Here is a 19,435-nt window from a genome sequence, read left to right on the forward strand (position 1 = left end):
TGAATGGTACTGGAGCAGCAGGGGAGTTGTTGTAAATATTTGGCATATAATGTTTGGTTTATGTTTTATATTATATATTTTAATAAAAGATCTACAGGCCATAACTCAGAATATGGTAATTTGGTGCATTTAGAAAATGCACATTACATGAAGATTATGGGGGAGATTTGTCAATATAGCATAGAAGCGCTGATACAACCACAAATTCTTGCACCACCTCCACGTCATAATAATAATTCTTTATTTATATAGCGCCTACAGATTACGTAGCGCTGTACAAAGCATGACAAATTGGTCCCTGTCCCCATGGGGCTCACAATCTAAACAACCTACCAGTATGTTTTTTGGAGTGTGGGAAGAAACCGGAGGAAACCCACGCAAACACGGAGAGAACATAAAAACTCTTTGCAAATGTTGACCAGGGTGGGATTCGAACCCAGGATCCCAGCACTGCAAGACATGTCATGCGGGCTTAGAGGGGCGCAGCCGACAACCTAATGCCTGCCCTGAGCCTGCATACTTTTTAAAAACCTGCAAATTTTAGCAATCCTGTGCATGGCCGATCACACAAGACAGGTCTGTCCAAGAGAAAGCTGCTCTCACACATCATTGTTGGCATGGCTTAATTTTAAAAGATAATGGGGGACATTTACAATAAGGTAGGGCGCTCCCTACCACCTGTTCTCCTTCCCATCCCATTTATCATTGGCCGGCGCCAGAAAATCTTAAATTTTCCGGCTTATCCGCTCCTAAAGGGTCATGCCCTGAAAGGTGTAGAACCTCTGCCACAAATAATGTTCCTCTCTGATTTTTCTCGCACTCGATAATTGGGGCAAGTAGCCTGAAAGAAAAAACAGTCTAGCAGAAGCTGGGGGGCCAAGCAGTTCCTGTAATGGGGACATGGGAATACCCAGAACATCTAAATGGAGCAATGGGGTTGCCTGGTGAAAACCAGTTATGCCCTACAAAATGGCATTGGCCTTACCTGGCTTTCCTATCAGTTTGCACACCACTCGTACATGGCTTGGGGGTTTCAGTAAATGGTTGACTCCCCATATTCAGATTCCTGAACTAAATGTGGGAGACTGGACAAATCGTCGGAGCAAGTAGGATGGAGAGGCTAAACTTGCCACTGCTGTGGCTCCTCGGCCGCCTGCTTAGCAAATTCCCAACTGCTGCACACATTGGTGCAACTCCAGACAAAAAAAAAAAAAAAAACGTAGAGGCGACAGAAATTTTAACTGCTAAGAGCCCTAAAATTATATATGGGCCTTATTACCGACAACAAGTCGTAAACCAAACATGTAGAGGGAGCGACACTTCATAAATGTCTCACCTTTCCAGTTCCTGAGCGTCCTTCTTCCACCAAGTATCCGGCTCCATAAATTCCACGTCGTATCTCCTGTCCACAGCCTGGGAAGAGAAAGGTAGTAGAATAGGATGAGCTCAGCAGCTGTTTTCTCTCCATTTCTCTGAGCTCCAGGTGTATTAAGCATTCAGGATCCTCACCATCTGCACATAGGGCTTCATTTCCCAGCCCTGGATATTAGTGTTATCGATAATAACCGGAGACCGTCCATCATCCAGCGCTCTTCTGGCTGCAGAACAAATAATTCAAAGGTGAAGAGAAAGCACATTTTTCATATTACAACATGATAAAGCGACTATGATGTGAGAAGAAGAAAAGAACACACAACCCCCTGCAATACAACAAAGCTTCACCATTTACATCAACACAAATCATGGCGTAGTAAGCAGCAATAAGAGAACTACTTGAATTGTCCCTCATGCCTTCCTGTAGTTGTGCACATCCCCGTTGTAGGATTACTGGGCTTAGCCTACAGTTTGAAAAAACTTCCAATGATCCAGCCAGGTTCCAATAAAACTTCAGACTTTATTTTGTCAAAATTGTACATCCACAATGTGATTTTATTAATCCCCTTCAATCCAACGCGTTTCAAACGGTCAAGCCGTTCTTAATCATGGTATTAGCCAGCAGTTACATTGTATGACTACTGCAGGGAACCACTGGCCTCAACAACAAGGACTGCAGGATTTATTTTACAAAGTGATTCAGTGTCTTATATTCATAGTAATATATTTAAAGAGAACCTTCCACCAGATTTTAACCCATTAAACTACCAGCCATACCAGGATATGAAATGCCCTTTCTGAAATTCTCTCTCATGTGTGAAATCGCATCTGTTCACCTACAAATAAATCTTCTCAAAAGTAACTAGAAAATGTGCAGAGAAGAGTCATATTTTACATAAGAGTAAAAAAAGTTTAGAAGCTGCAGGTGGGAGCGTCACTTCAGAGTCCCCCATCTTCAGCTCTGTAGCACCTAGGATTCACGTCTTATTAAAAGATAAGAATCTTCTCTTATAGATCGCATCAGGGTTGTGGGTTCTGCGATCTACAGAACTGAACATACAGGCAGTTAAAGTAATACGTGGGAACTGGATTTTGCAGCTCAGGTTTTAGTATATGTTTTTAAATGTCTGTTGTAGCTGCCAGTAACACAAACCCAATGTGATCTGAAAGATGAGATTCTTATATCTAATATATAGTTCAGGGTACTACCAGAGGTCGCACTAACATTTTTCCATAAGGGTAATAATACTCCTCTCACCATTTTTGAGGAGTAATCTCAGCCGAGGAGGAGTATGAAATTTTCAGTAATACAAATATATAACTCCTAGGTTGTATATAATGTTAATAGACTTTTGTTCCATATGACTATGTTTTTACCCTGTACTGTCTTATTTTATTTGTATATGTCCCCTATGATTTGTAAAGTGCTACGGAATATGATGGCGCTATACAAATAAAGATTATTAGTATTATAGATGTCTATTTATAGAAGAAAATTTGTTACAGCCCCTGTTTTTGTAGCTTCTTGGGACACTTATAGTACTATTTGGGGCCGGCCCCAGACCACCAACCACCCAGAGAGTTGCCCAAGGCTGACGCTGCACCCCAGACCCCACCCATAGAGAGGGCCAGAGCTGACGTTCCCCCCCCCCCCCACCCATAAAGTGGGCCAGAGCTGACGCTGGCCCCAGACCCCCACCACCCACAGAGTGGGCCAGGGCTGACGTTGAGCCCCAGACCCCTACCATCACCCACAGAGCGGGCCAGAGCTGACGCTGGCCCAAGAACCCTCCACCCACAGAGCGGGCCAGGGCTGACGCTGGCCCCAGACCCCCCCCCCCACCCCCACCCAAAGAGCGGCCCTGCGCTGACACTGAGCCCCAGAGCCGACGCCGGCCCAAGACCCCACCCCCCACAAAGTGGTCCAGGGCTGACCCTGGCCCCAGACTCACACCACCACCCAAAGAGCGGGCCAGGGCTGACGCTGAGCCCCAGACCCCATCCACAGAGCGGGCCAGAGCTGACGCTGGCCGCTGCACTCCACCCCCAGGACCCCCTTCCCCCATAGACCTGGCTGATGCCTGACACCGCTAAACTTATAAAAAAAATGTTTGGGGGGAGGGGAGGGGGATTGGGGGCATAACGCTTTTTTTAAACTGTTTAATTTTTACTTTTACTGTAATTTTTTGGGTTTTTTTAATTACATTTTTTTTTTTTTTTACAAGGTCACATGTGTTCCCGGCTAAACTTATATATAGATAACAGATAACAGTGACCTAATGGTAACAGTCTATTGGATCACTGTTATCAGTGATCTGTATACAGAGTCATGCAGGGAGGATGCATATAGCACCTTCCCTGCAGCCTCTCACTGTATACAGGGGCTGCTCTGGCTACAAGATTGGTCTGTCACATAGACAGCCCAATCTTGTTCATAGCTCTGTGTGCACGGTCGCACAGGCCATGGGGGGGGGGGGGGGGAGGGCGGAGCTACTCACTGCTTCAGCCCGCGGCCGATGTAGAACGTCATGTGACCTGTGCTCCGGTCACATGACTTTCCATCGGAGCCGCAAAATAGCTCGGCAGGAGGGGAGGGGGCAGCACTATATTGTGGGTGTTGCCGAGCGTTGCGGGCGTGAGCTGAGATCCTGGGCAGCAAGCGCCGGCAGCCAAGCACCCAGCCGGCAGATAACCACCAAGCGTATTTATACGCTTGGCGGTTTTTTGGAGGGGTAAATCAGCCTCTACAAGCGTCATAGACGCTTGTAGAGGCGTTATCGCGATCTCTGGGTACTACAGAACCAAAGATGTAGCATTAACTTACAGGTTGAGAATAGGTTCTCTATTTACTGTGATTGGACTTGCATTTGGGGGATTGGTGCCGGACCAGCACTGATCAGATTGTTATAACCATATTTGATACAACCCATTTAAAGGAAATCTTCCATCAAAATCCATCATGATAAACCAGGGACACTTAGGCTACAAGCACACGAGGTATGCCCGCCGTACTGTAGTACGGCAGGCATACATTGGCGCGGCAGAGAGGAGCAGGGGATGAGCACAGCTCACCCCCGCCCCTCTCCAAAGGAATATACAGCGCAAGGCGCCGTATTCCGTAGGAAGATAGGACATGTCGTGAGCCCATAGAAGATGTATATGCACAGTATATATGTCGCCGTATATACGTCCCCCATACGTTCGTGTAAACGTAGCCTTACTCACAGATCCAGGAACCATCACTGTGGCAATTTTCTTAATTTTGTTATCCATGTCCTCCTTGTTTCTTAAGTCATCTTTTATAATTATGCTAATGAGCCAAAATAACCATGCAGCAGCTTCGGTGGTTGTGCACTTCTCCCCTCCCATTGTGTGGCAGAAAGAGTGGGGAGTGCCAAGGGTACATTTGTCGTAGTGCTGCTGCACAGCGTAACAGCCTATAAAGCTACAGCACTGAGGTGCTCTGGTAATACCCCGCAGAGTTCTTCTGACTCACTTGGAGGCAAAAAATAACAAATATTACCACAGTTACGGATCTATGAGCAAGTGTCCCTGGTTTTATCCATGCAAGACTTGATAGATTTCCTTTTTATTTTTCCCCACCAGGGAATTCGACGGATACATCTAGAATGTCCCTACTATAATTCAGTGTATTTTTACTATCGTCTTGATCTAGATTTCTTCCCAATAAATAAAGCGTTCCTCTACACACAAGACGGGTAACACTTCACGCACCTCTGTTCTGATTCCAGCTATGGGCATCCCCAAGCAATTTGACATCGTACGTGTATCCATTTTCCTGGCAAAAGTAATCATCGGTGCTGAGGACAATCCCGTCAGGAGACTGCTGGAGCAGAGTACTGCGAAATGAGAGAGATAACACAGCCGGATCACGCACAATCCTCCGTAGTGATGGTACAGGACCACAAACTAAGGGGCTGTGCACTACTTAACCCCTTAAGGACACATCTATTCTCGTATTTCCATCTCTGCCTCCCAGGAAATGTAACCTTTTTCTGTCCACAGTCCGAGAAGGGTTCGGGTTTTTTTTCAGAATGAGTTGTATTCTCCAAAAAACACAGTTTTATGGGTAAGTTTATCATAATAAACAACATTTATTAACAATTAATGGATGAAGTCTGCGGCTTATTTTTTATTTTTTTTCTAAATTAAATATGTTTTTCTGTGGATCAATGTGATTACAGAGATACTAAATAGGTTTTTGCACATAACCCTCTTTTGAGCAAAGCTGATTCACTTTTGAAGATCTGTAAGATACGTTTCATGGCTTGTTTTTTCGGGACGGGAATCCTTTTTTTTTGTTTAGTTAAAATTTTTTATATTTGACCCTTTTTTACTTTAATGTCTTAGGAGGTAAAAAATACAAAAATGTCCTTTTTGTTGTATATTTTGTATACGATTCACCGTATTTTCACCTTCATTATAACCCATTATGTGGGTCCTTTTTTGTCATAAAATTGAAGGGGAAAATTTTATTTTCTAAAATACCATATATACTCCACAATTTTTGTGCTGAAAAATCTCCACATGGCTTATAATGAGTATATAAAAAAAAATTAACAATCTTTAGAACCTACCTCTGGCGCTCCCCCAGCTCTGTCCGCGCAAACACTATGATGCGCCAGTGTCGCCACCTGATGACATCATGGATTTTGCGGGGGCAGAGTACCTAGACCCGTTTCTAGCCATGCTGCTACACAGGAAGCTGAAAGAGAAGAGGAGCCAAAGGAAGCACTGGAGGGGGGAGACCAATGAATTTCCTCTGTATATATTTTTTACTTTATCAAATGTTATTTCTATCCCACTAGTGGACTTACAAATTCCATACTGTCATTGCACGGTATTGTACTTCTCTTTTACATCATTTTTCTAACACTGACATTTAGCCTACTAGACCTCCTCGGGGTAATTGTGATTGCGTTGGAATGGTAGGACATCTCTCATCATTGATCACGGCAGCTAAGGGGTTAAACTCCCCATTACAGAGATCTCTGTTCAGGGGAGATGCAGCAAAACCCACCCGGTGTGGTGCCGATGTACACTGGCAGTACCCACGCAATACTAGCTGGTCCCCCGATTAGGGCAAATATCGACATCATGGGGTGTTAAGGGGTTAACACTGATATGTAGATGGATAATTCATCCCATTTCAAGTAGTTCACTTCCAGAGCTGGACTTGAAGATGTAAGCCCCTTCCAGCATTGGCCATGGATCGCCAGAAAGAAGCAGTTACTGCTTAACCTACCACCAGGAGGGAAGGTGCGGTTCCTTCACTTACAGGCAATGTGCTTCCATTTTGCTCAATAACAACTGAGGGAAACTAAGAGAATCGCATCTTAGACATGTATTTTTCATATGTCATATAAATATAGCCAGGTCTGTTTATTGGGTGGTTTTTATCTCATTTCTCCTAGAAATCTACAGGGAGTTTCCAGTTGTTCCTACACTAGCTGACTTTGTCCAGTCACAAAAGTAATTGCTGCAGGTTTGCTACAGACGTTATCCTACACATGGCAATAAGTAGAAGTTGCAGTGAAACCTACTGCACAAACACACATCTTGTAGATAAGCCTGCGCCATAGGCCAGAAGATGAGAATTGTTTATAAAAAACAAAATAAAAATTCTGCCACTTTGGGGTTACTGTGGGAGCCTGCAACTTATCAGCATGTACGCCCCATGTGGGCCTGACCTTAAAGGGGTTGTCAAGTCACAACAAGCCCATAATCACAGCATAGGGGCTAACCTGCTGATCAGTAGGGGTCTCAGTGATGGGTTAGAGACCTGGACCTGTGACTGGACAATCCCTATAACACACTCTTATGCATCTAACAATCTCTAAGATACTAACCGAGCCAGCGTACTTTTCCCCGAGCCAGGAACTCCTCTTAGTAGCACCAATAGTCTTCTGCTTTTCTCCTCAGATCTACCAGGATATGGTATAGGTGTCCTGTTACCCATATGAGGTAACATCTGTTCACCAGACTGTCCATCCTGTGGTCCATACAGACCATTACACTGAAGGTCCCGCCACGTCCTTTCACTTGTGTCTTGTGAAAAGGTCTTGTTGTGAGGGATCCCCTGAGAGGAATAACAGCTTTTAGGAGGTACAGGGGACCTATGCCATGGAATCTCATGTCTAATATTGTAATTTAGGTTGTGTGCCGGTGGTGTTGGTGGGGGTAGTATAGAACCTGGCCTTGGAAAAGTCATTGGAAAATTAAACCGTGGTGGGGGTGGGCCATAAGGTACTATAAAGGTAGGTGGAGGTCCGCCATCAAACCTCGGAGGTGGTATTGCATGGCTTACAAAAGAAGAGTTTGTTGGAGGATATGGACGAGGACCATCACCAGAAAACAGATTATTTAGAGGTAGTGGGGGTCTTTCTAGGTGTGGTCCTGGTTCTTCTTTTGAAGGGAAGGTAAGGGATACCAAGTTAGAAGATCCGTATGGCTGTGAGGTAGGCACCTGGCCATGATGATGGTTGGAAGGGCGAGCAGCTGGTGACTTGTCAGGGCGAGGGACGATATGTGACCCAACATCCACCTCTGTGTTAGTGACCTTAGTCTGGTCGTCAACCTCAGCTTCAAGTTCATTTAACTCTTTATAAAATTGCCGTAGCTCATAGTCCATGCCGTGCTTGCCTTTTGATTGACTGGCAAACTTGCCCACCTCTACAGTGGCGATTTTGAAAGAAGGAGCAGCACTTGGATTACCGGGGACTCCAAGATGAGGTTTTTCTTGAGGCGACGGACGATATTGTGGTCCTATGAAAGAAGTGCTGGTTCCTGAAAATGTCACATCACAGTTACTGTCATTTTTCTCCTTTCTAGGAAGTTCACACGGATGCTGGTTGGATTTAGTGTCGTCCTGCTCCTTACCATGGCGACATCTTACTTCCTCCACATAAGAGTCATATTTTACATTGATATCACCTCTATGTCCTGATTGATGGGTTCTCTCCTCCAAGCTTGTAGAGAAGCTCCATTTCTGTGATGTGGCTTCATGTTCCTTGTAGAAGTCAGGTCCTTTCCAAGCCCATGACGAGGAGGAGTCCGGCCTGGACCTTTTCAGGCAAGGTTCAATAGAGGAATCATGCACAAGGTGAGATAAGTGCTTTTCTGCATGAGGCATCTAAAAGAGAGCAAAAATACTGAAAAACTTAATTTCCCAATAATAAGAACCTATTACTAATGTAATAGTGGATTATAGCATAGGAAATTCAATTCTTACATTGCACATGATTAAGGTCACACATAAGGCCGTGGCGGACTCCCCGGGACCCCACCCCAGACCAGGCCGTGGAGGACTCCCTGGGCCCCCCACCCCAGACCAGGCCATGGCGGACTCTTCAGGCCCCCACTGGGATGAAGTTACATAATGGCACTGTAGCCTATACCTTATATACAGATCTGCTGCATGATATAGGTAATGGTGCCGTCTTTACATTGATATACATTAGAAAATCGTTCTAACATAGTATATACTGTACAGATGAATTGCAGCGTGTACTGGTATATCAGGGGAACATATAGGGTGCGGCATGCTGACCTCCGGAGACATCATGGCAAGTGCAGAAGGATGAAGTCAGTTAAACAACTGATGTCCGTGAGCTGCCAGCACTGGCTGTAACCTCCATGCCACATGCCCGCAATGCCCATAGTGAGTCTAGATGCCAACATTATTTCTTCTGGCTGGATTGCCTTTTCTTCAGCTGCCATTATGTCTGGGTCGCATAGCCGAACACGAATCCCTACCGCTTATGTCAGGTGCATTCACCTCTAGTGGCCCCCAATGTTTTATTTGAAATATTTTTTTTATCTCTGTTTAGCATGTTCGATTGTAAGGCACTTTCTTGTTTTCTCATCGAATAAAACTTTGTTGAAACTAAATTATTTTTTTAATTTACTTTTTTGTTTTTAAATAGTACCGGTCAGCCTCAAAAACGGCACTCGGAGCTGCTTACTGAAGTAAGCAGCTCCTAGTGCTAAAACAGACGCAGCAGTGTTACACTGCTAGGGTTATCAGAAACCTCTGATAACACTAACAAATACCGCTGCGTTGTACACTAGAAACGCCGGACCGCTCTCAAAACTTACTCCATAGGCCGGCGGTGACTACTGCCATGAGTCATGCGCCCCTAAACCCGCCCCCCCTTTGAGAGTGGTGCGGCATGTGTAGTGTACAGCGCTGCAGTGTTTGTTCGTGTTATCAGAGGTTTTCGATAACGCTAGAAGTGTAACGCTTCTGCATCCTTTTTAGCACTAGGAGCTGCTCACTTTAGTAAGCAGCTTCTAGTGCCGTTTTTGAGGGTGACAGGTCCTCTAAGAGTAGGGCTCTACTTTGCAGTGAACAGATTATATATGTGCCCCCTGCTATTATAGACAGATCACAATGATCACTATTATACACAGATTATTGCTATAAGTTTGGTGATTCCGCAGTTTGATGTGTCTCTCTGGATAATTTGGCCTAATATGATGGCCTTACCTTCTTCATAAAGAAAAACAAAAAAAAAAAACCCACTCCGGACACTTGTGTGTCGTGCAGAATACAAACCCCCCAAACCAATGTGCACCTGTATCTCTCCAAGTCAGATGTTGGGCAGCAGAATTCAAAATACAGTGGAGGAAACTTCAGATATACAAAGAAGAAAGGTCAAGGCTTTAGCTTTATTTTCACAGTTGGACAATGCACACGAAACATTGATTATTAGGTTATCATCTGACGCGTTTCAGACCAAACTGGTCTTTAATCATAGCTCTAAAACTAATGACCAGTTTGGTCTGAAACGTGTCTGACCTTCTGCATTGCACGACTGTGCTAAAAACGAGGCTTTGGCTTTATTATCAAACTTTGGTGAGTGTTGACCTTTCCTCTTTGTACAGAATATGTGAGGATGTTGAAGACTTTGTTGTTCGTAGTGTAGCGGAGAAGTGAGCTAATCCCACCTGCTATTCCTTTCAAGGGAACTTCAGATGCTTCATCTGGGAAGCGAAAATCTATGAGAACAATATCCGTGGATACAGCTTATGTCTTGTAAACACTTCATGGTTCCTCTGTGCTATGAGATGCTGTGTGCTGACAATGTGCTTAGATTATCAGGGTACAGGTTTACCTACACTTTTATTAAGCTTCAGAACATTAACTAGTATCTGACACATAGAAAGAGGGATAACACGGATCAGAGTCATGAGATGGATATAAGACACAATAACACACGCGGCATTGGTACCTCAACTTATCAATAAAACACAGCACTGTCCATCTCCTAATGTCTCCCCTGCACACTGCTGCTGGACAGGAAGTGCCTGTGTCTGTAGTGCTCTCTGCATCCAACCCCTCCCCCTTCTCCTGTAGTACAAAATAAGCTAGAGCAGTGATGGCAAACCTTTATGAGCCCGAACACCCGAACTTCAACCGAAACCCACCTAATTATCACAAAATGCCAACACAGCAATTTAAGCAGTACCTTATTGCTCCCAGTTCTTCCACCACTTTTTATCAGCCTCCTGAGGACACCAAAATAATTGAAAGGAAGAAGGCAAATTCAGACTTCCATTGTAGCTTCTCTTCCAGGTCCCTCTGTACAGGAAGAACTGTGGTTCCAGCAGAAGGTCCTCCAAAGATAATCAACCCTGTCCTCACATTCCCTGCAGGCTCTAGCAGCCAAGTATTTGTTGCTTTACAATGGCACCAAGAGCAGCATCTCTTAAAGGGGTTCTCCTGTCATAGCAAGTTAGGCTCTATCTTATGGATAGGGTCTAACTTGTTGATCAGTGGGGGTCTCAGTAATGGGTCTTCGCGGATCACCAGAACTGGGGTCCAACGTACCCGTTGCACCATGAGACGATTGGAGCAGCCGGCGGCGCATGTGTGGACTGCTCCATTCATCTCTATGGAGCTGATATGGCCGACCTTGCCACTATGGGAGAACCCCAGTAAGTTGCAGGGGACTGCAGAAAAATATTTTGAGTCCTGTCTTGTGATCCCTGTTCTAGGGTGATGGCCTGGGTCCCCAGAGAGAGGGCTCCTAGTGCCACCACTGACACCTGTGCCATAGGTTTGCCACCACTGAGCTAGAGGAATCTGCCCAACCATAGTAACCAGGGACAACCAAATTGTAAACACCAGGACTGCTGTACTTATGTTAATAACAGTGAATTAGAGTGTGTTATTTTGTTATCCTGAGTATATTTTAGAATCTTGCCTTTGTGGGAATACCCCTTTAAAGAGGTAGTCTTCCCCTACAAAAAGATCCTAAATGCTGCAGGAAGCAATTCCAAGCCTTAGGTAACTGCAGGAGCCGCTGAGTCCTAAGAAACCTAGAGAAGCTACGCCGTACTCCGTTCACCGGGGCTATTGTAGAGTATACAGTATAAGGCTACAATCACATGAATGTTGGCTTTGTATGTGCTCTATTGTGTTTTTTTGCGGAATTCACACTGACCCTCATTTCAATGCGTAGAGGATGTAGAACAGGTCCTATTCCAGTTGACTAGGACCTGCAATGTGAGAAATACACATTCCCCACAGGTGTCATCCAAATTTGCAGATCAGTTCTTGTTAAGACACTCATGTGACAAGCTTGTGACATTATTTGTAAGCGTGGGGGGGGGGGGGGAATAAACAGATGACATATGGATGACACATTTTTTCAGATACAATTCTCAGAAACTGTCTACCCACAGACTGCAAAAACGGACCAGGGATCGGCTCTTTGCAGTCTAAGGCTCCCTGAATTCATATGACGTGTGCAGTTATATGGGATATAAACAAGGGTCCCCATGAACTGTTTGCACCCCGTGTCCGATGACTATTCAATATGACTACCTGTGACGCCAAAACCGAACAGGACTCGCTCTATCTTCTGCGTCGCATGCACGTGTGCATGAGCTCATGGAAGTGAATGAGGACGTTTACTAGTGCAGAAAATACGGTTAGCGCATGTCCTCATTTCCTCAGGTTCAGGTAGCCGAAGAACTTTAAAATAATTAGTTATTCCTGGCATGTGGAAGCTACACTCTAGAGAGGAATCACATAATGTATTTGGGTGTCACACCCCCTGCCATTGGTGCTGAGGTTCTGCAGGGACTCCTTGCATCACATCACTATGATGCTTGGAGTCCTGTGCTCAGTCTGTAAAATCCAGAAATGGATCAGCAGCTCTATCACGGTCCATAGGATTAGAGCAGGTATACAATCGCTGCGCTACATAAATTGGGGGAAACAGGATCCCCAATCTTGTGAATAGTGGGGGGCCTGTGGTCAGACTCCTCCAGGGGATCGGGGATATCAATAAAACGTGGGGTAACCTCTATAAATATTGGTTGCTGTGTTATGTTACATGCTTTAGCCCCAATAAAACAGAGCTCTCAGCTTCCCCACAAAAAGGATTATTACCAAGCCCTGGGGAACATGTTCTGATGGAGCCCGGGGTTGTCACGACTCAAACACAGAGCCCAAACCCCAGCACCAAGCACAATATAACAACCGCACTGTGTGTACAATTACCTCAAGCGATGTCACCTGTAAAAGGCCCCGAAGCGGCCGCCGCATCCATACACAGGGCCCGACACATACTACTCCATACATAGGCGTCGCGGCGTGACGTCATCACTCACGGCCGCCGAGGATGCCGGGAAGTGTAGTCCTGCAGGATAGTGACGCGGCAGGTACAGCATGTATTGCTGCAAATGTATGTGTAGTACTGGGGAGAGTTACTGGAAATTGTTTACTCCGTCTCATATACAATAGTAGTTTATTATTTTGTACTTTACCTAATTGAATTTTATTGTGTTTTACATATAAACATGATATATACATACACATGGCATGTTTATATGTTAATCTTTATATAGCCATCTGTCCTCCAGCATCATTCTGTAGCCTACTGTCCTCTATCCTCCTTCTGTGGCCCCCTGTCCTCCAGACTCCTCCTGTGGCCTCCAGCCTCCTCCTGTCCTCCATCCTCCTACTGTCCTCCAGCCTCCTCCTGTGGCCTCCAGCCTCCTCCTGTCCTCCATCCTCCTCCTGTAGCCTCCTCCTGTCCTCCAGCCTCCTCCTGTAGCCTCCTGTCCTCCAGCCTCCTCCATCCTCCTCCTGTAGCCTCCTCCTGTGGCCTCCAGCCTCCTCCTGTCCTCCATCCTCCTCCTGTAGCCTCCTCCTGTCCTCCAGCCTCCTCCTGTAGCCTCCTGTCCTCCAGCCTCCTCCTGTAGCCTCCTGTCCTCCAGCCTCCTCCTGTAGCCTCCTATCCTCCAGCCTCCTCCTGTAGCCTCATGTCCTCCAGCCTCCTCCTGTAGTCTCCTGTCCTCCAGCCTCCTCCTGTAGCCTCCTATCCTCCAGCCTCCTCCTGTAGCCTCATGTCCTCCAGCCTCCTCCTGTAGTCTCCTGTCCTCCAGCCTCCTCCTGTAGCCTCCTGTCCTACAGCCTCCGCCTGTAGCCTCCTGTCCTCCAGCCTCCTCCTTCAGCATCCTCCACCTGTCCTCCAGCCTCCTCCTGTAGCCTCCTGTCCTACAGCCTCCGCCTGTAACCCCCTGTCCTCCAGCCTCCTCCTGTAGCCCCCAGCCTCCTCCTGTAGTCTCCTTTCCTCCAGCCTCCTGTAGTCTCCTTTCCTCCAGCCTCCTCCTGTAGTCTCCTTTCCTCCAGCCTCCTCCTTTAGCATCCTGTCCTCCAGCCTCCTCCTTTAGCCTCCTGTCCACCAGCCTCCTCCTTTAGCCTCCTGTCCACCAGCCTCCTGTGGCCCCCTATCCTCCTTCTGTGGCCCCCTGTCCTCCAGACTCCTCCTCCTGTTCTCCAGCCTCCACCTGTTGCCCCCTGTCCTCCAGCCTCCTCATCCTGTGGCCTGCTGTCCTCCAGCCTCCTCATCTTGTGGCCTGCTGTCCCCCAGCCTCCTCCTGTCCTCCACCCTTCTCCTTCTCCTCCTGTCCCCCGGCCCCCCACATTCTCCCAGCCGCCCATGACGGTGGGACAGAGCCCAGAAAACAGGACTGTCCCATCTATATAGATAAGTGTCGGAATGGACATTGAGCCCACCAGTGAAAATCTTTGAGGCCCACCCTTCATAACTATAAAGAATACTAGACTGCTAATAACTGTAGTCTTAAACACCACCAAATTGAAACATTGAAGGAGATTTATCAGAAGCATCTAATATCAGAGTGAGACAGACTTAGGCTGGGTTCACACCATATCCACCAGACCATCGCCGATTTCTGCTGATGTATACTCCCAACCGCATTCAGGGGGGAGAGGGTGCCCCCAGGTGACATATTGACATATCCCAATGTATAAGCATACAGTGGGATACGTCTGTGCCATACGTTGTCCATGTGAATGTAGCCTTATACTTCACCGAATTTATTACTGTGTCTGAAGATAGATCAGACCCAAGAACGAAATCTAGAGGGGCCAAAAAAAATAGCCATACCTGTATCCTGTACCTGTTCTGGATATGTTTTATGATGAGAGAGTTTTGGTGCTGGATAAATCTTATATTTTGCTGCATTGCTTACCCTGGTCCTAGGAGGGATCTACCGCACACACTGTAACAGTAACTACCCCTGAAATACTGGTGAGCTGGCACAAATAACCCTGGGCAGCTTTTTGGCAGTAAAAAATTGCAAAAAAAAATCAATGCGACTTATTAGAGGCTTTTTTTACGCCAACAAAATCCCTTGCTTAATAACCTTTAATTAATCCAATGTAGCCAGTACAATCATAGGGACCCCACCGTAACAAATATAGCCACAAGGCCCCACTGCAGTCAATATAGTCTCAAGGCGTTACTGTATCCACTATAATCACAGTGCCCCACTATAACCACAACATGGGCTCCATTGTGAAGCCACAACAGTCACAGGGCCCCTAATGTAGCCACTAAAGTCACAGCGCACCAATGTAGCCACTATAGTCACAGCACCCAACAACAGTAGCCACTATAGCCAGAGGGCTCACACTGTACCTACTGTAGTCAGGCAACCCACAAAGAGAATCTATGGAGCCACTGTTTTGATTGGGAAATATTTATACTATTTGGAGTAGCATTGTCACTAGTCCACAGGGATGTAGCTACTGTGAGAGATACTGTGACTTGGCTACTGTGGGGGACACTTCTACTGTTTTTGAAAGAGTCTTTTCTAATCAAAGATATTGGGGCTTATTTAGTTGGATTTTCCGACATTTTCGGGGATTGCACGACCGTGACAAGTATTTAGCAGGGGATTATGTCTAACACGATCGGATTGTGGCGCAGCTGCTCTGGCTTTCATGCGACAGAAATCGGGGGCGTGGCCGACGGTAAAAAATGTGAAATTTAAAAAAAAAATTGTGTCTCAAAAATAGCACTCACATTGTCAGGATCCGAACTCAGAACCTCTTGTATCCCAGGCAGTAGCTCTTCCCACTGAGCTACTGGCCTTCTGGACAGCTCCAGTTCTGAATCAGTTCCACAGTTTTGTTCCTTGATCCATGCCTTGATTACCTAATTGACCACAGCCTTGAACTGCCTATTTAGTGAAGCCTTGACACTCCCTCTTTGCCAGATTATTGTGCTTCCAGCCATAGTCCAGCAACTCTCCTGAACCTCCTGCAACTGCTATGTTTATCTGTGTACCAAACCTGGACTGCTATTGACTATGCTTCTGCCTTATCCTTCAATCTGCTCTGCTTATCTGTGTACCAAACCTGGACTGCTATTGACTACTCTTCTGCCTTATCCTTCAATCTGCTCTGCTTATCTGTGTACCGAACCTGGACTGCTTGCCCACGCTTGCTTCAGCTGCGAGATTCTGCCGTGTTGTCGGCCACTGGACTCCCACCTGCTTCCAGACCTTGGCGATTCCACATACAGGTGAGCAATCGTATTAATATCTTTACAGAATAATCTGGCCCAAAAATATGGAGTCCGCTGTCAATACTTTGAGGCAACAGGTTTCTGAACTACAGGACTTTGGTGCCACCTATCAAGAAAAATTTTCTCAGTTACAAACTGTGGTACATAGCCAACAAAGAGAGATTATTGAATTAAAACGACAAGTGTTGGGGGTGTGCAACTCAGCTGGAGACCCTCGTATGCCATTACCATCAAAGTTTGGTGGTGATCGTCGTCATTTCCGAGGTTTTCTTAATCAGTGCAACATATATTTTGAAATGCAACCTGCCCCATTTACTACTGAGAAGAAAAAAGTGCTGTTTATTATCAATCTGCTGACAGATGAAGCTCTTGCATGGGCCTCTCCATATGTAGAAAAGGAAAGTGATATTTTAAGCAATTTTGATGACTTTATTACTGCTATGAGTCAAGTTTTTGATGACCCCAATCGATGTTTCACAGCTGAAGCCAAACTGCATAATTTGAAGCAGGGAAAACGTTTGGTTGCTGAGTATACGGCAGAATTTCGTCGCTGGGTAGCTGATACTACATGGAATCCAGCAGCCCAGAAAAGTCAGTTTCGGCGAGGGCTTGCTGAACAAGTGAAAGATGAACTTGCCAGAGTGGAAAATCCAGTAGAATTGGAGAAATTTATTCAGCTGTGTATCAATATTGATCAGAGACTTACTGACAGAAGAAGGGAAAAATTGTGGGCATTGGAGAATAGACCTGCCTATTCCTTCAGTCAAACTACCCAGCGAAATACAGAATCAATACCTGAACCAATGCAAATTGATGTTATTCGAAAACCACTTTCTATGGCGGAAAAGGAGAGACGATTTTCAGAAAATCTTTGCCTTTATTGTGGAGGATCAGGGCATTATGCATTGAAATGTCCAAACAAATTCAACAGAACGATTGCTGTCACTGACATCCAAGAACAAATCAAGTCAGAAATCTCTAATCAATCAGACTCAGGAATAAATTCTATTTCTCCTTTAGCACTGAATGAGGACAAAATATTAATACCACAGTCTCATTTTATTGTGCCAATTCATATCTGTACGGAAACTCAAGAGATTTCTTGTTCTGCTTTGATAGACTCTGGGGCTGGTGGAAACTTTATGGACGTAACCTTTGCTCAAGATAATAATATTTCACTGTTAACAAAGTCAGCACCTGTAGACATGGAAACGGTTGATGGATCACCACTGTCGTCTGGACCTGTTACTCATGAGACTGTGCAACTTCAAGTTTTCTTCAAACCTGATCATCATGAAAGTATTCAATTTTCACTAATTGCTTCTCCAAAGTTTCCAGTGATTTTGGGTATCCCTTGGCTTTCTATTCATAATCCAATCATAGATTGGAAAACACACACTATACAGTTCCACTCAGAATTTTGTCAACTAAATTGTTTGCCTAAACCTAATTATTCATTGCCTGAAAACTCCTCAATATCTGAACTTTCCACTAAAGATTTGCTACCCCCATCATATAAAGAATTTCAAGATGTTTGTGATAAGAAAAATGCAGATAAGCTACCTCCACATCGTCCATACGACTGCCCAATAGAACTGTTACCTGGTGCTAAAATACCTTTTGGTCGTATCTACTCCCTTTCTGAACCAGAACTGAAGGCATTAAAGGAATACCTGGATGAAAATTTGGAAAAAGGATTTATTCGGCCATCCACGTCTCCAGCTGGGGCACCATTGTTCTTTGTGGAGAAGAAAGATTCCACCTTAAGACCCTGCATTGATTATAGGGAACTTAACAATGTCACAGTTAAAAACCGATATCCTCTGCCTTTAATCCCAGAATTACTTGAAAGGCTTCGTGCAGCTAAAATATTTACCAAGCTCGATCTAAGAGGGGCATATAACCTTGTTCGAATCCGTCCAGGAGATGAATGGAAAACTGCTTTCAGGACACGTTATGGACACTTCGAATATCTTGTAATGTCCTTTGGACTTTGTAATGCCCCAGCCACCTTCCAACACTTTATCAACGATGTTTTTAGAGACCTACTTGATCAATTTGTTATTGCTTACTTGGATGATATCTTAATATTCTCTGAAAATCTGGAGCAACATCGTAAACATGTCCGCGCTGTACTTCAACGACTTCGAGAACACTGCTTATATATCAAACTTGAGAAATGTGAATTTGAGCAGACGACCATTCAATTTCTGGGGTACATCATCTCACCAGAAGGTCTGAGTATGGATCCTGGCAAAGTCAAGGCTGTTGTTGATTGGCCAATTCCAAGGAATGAAAAAGAAGTTCAGAGATTCATTGGTTTTGCTAACTTTTACAGAAAATTCATCAGAAATTTTTCCAAGATCATTGCACCAATTACTGAACTCACAAAGAAAACAGTCCCCTTTTCTTGGACTCAAAAGGCCGATGATGCTTTCACACAATTAAAGACTCTCTTTATATCGGCACCAATATTAATTCATCCAAATCCAGACTTACCATTTACTGTTGAAGTTGATGCATCTGATTCAGCAGTAGGAGCCATCCTGTCTCAGAGATCTGGAGATAAGATGTTGCTTCACCCCTGTGCTTATTTTTCTCGTCAAATGTCTTCAGCAGAAAGAAATTATGACATTGGAAATAAAGAACTCCTAGCAATCAAATGTGCATTTTCTGAGTGGAGACATCTATTGGAGGGATCTCCTAATCCTGTAACTGTATTTACTGATCATAGAAATCTGGAGTTTATCCGTGGGTCCAAAAGACTGTCCTCAAGACAAGCTAGATGGAGTTTATTCTTTTCTAGATTTAACTTCATTATTTCTTACAGACCTGGATCAAAAAATGGTAAAGCTGATGCTTTATCCAGGATGTTCGCAGAGCCCACACAAGGAGATAAATGTGAAAGCACCATCTTACCTGAGAAGAACTTTGTTGGGGTTACACATTCTAAGGAGTTCCTGAATTTACTTAAGGATGGATATGCAAATGACGCAGTGTTAAGTCACCCTCCAAGGAATATTAACCTCTGCTTCACAAATGGATTCTGGAGAAAAGACCACCAGTTATACATACCAGAGAGTGCACGACTTGCTGTTTTAAGATTAGTTCATGATTCTAAGCTGGCTGGACATTTAGGCATCAAGAAAACTCGGGAACTTCTATCTCGTTCCTTTTGGTGGCCAACC

General features: G+C 45.0%; 1 protein-coding gene across 6 annotated transcripts in view; it reads right to left on the reverse strand.

Annotated features, from left to right (window-relative positions):
• Positions 1 to 13,039, reverse strand: part of LOC140117556 (NEDD4-binding protein 2-like 2) — a 31,503-nt gene extending 18,464 nt beyond the window's left edge. For 4 of the 6 annotated variants that reach the window (XM_072134395.1, XM_072134396.1, XM_072134391.1 and 1 more), the window contains exons 1-5: positions 12,908 to 13,039; positions 7,245 to 8,527; positions 5,110 to 5,234; positions 1,510 to 1,598; positions 1,337 to 1,413 (exon numbers count right to left, since the gene is read on the reverse strand). In XM_072134395.1, the coding sequence (XP_071990496.1) occupies positions 1,337 to 1,413; positions 1,510 to 1,598; positions 5,110 to 5,234; positions 7,245 to 8,527; positions 12,908 to 12,988 (1,655 nt within the window). In that variant the 5' untranslated portion in view covers positions 12,989 to 13,039. Of the gene's footprint in view, positions 1 to 1,336; positions 1,414 to 1,509; positions 1,599 to 5,109; positions 5,235 to 7,244; positions 8,528 to 8,792; positions 8,911 to 8,944; positions 9,038 to 12,907 lie in introns of those variants that run through there. The other 2 variants (XM_072134394.1, XM_072134392.1) reach the window with 2 other exon arrangements.
• Positions 13,040 to 19,435: the final 6,396 nt, after the last annotated feature.

This window comes from Engystomops pustulosus, chromosome 2, assembly GCF_040894005.1.
Source record: "Engystomops pustulosus chromosome 2, aEngPut4.maternal, whole genome shotgun sequence".
Lineage (NCBI taxonomy): Eukaryota > Metazoa > Chordata > Amphibia > Anura > Leptodactylidae > Engystomops > Engystomops pustulosus.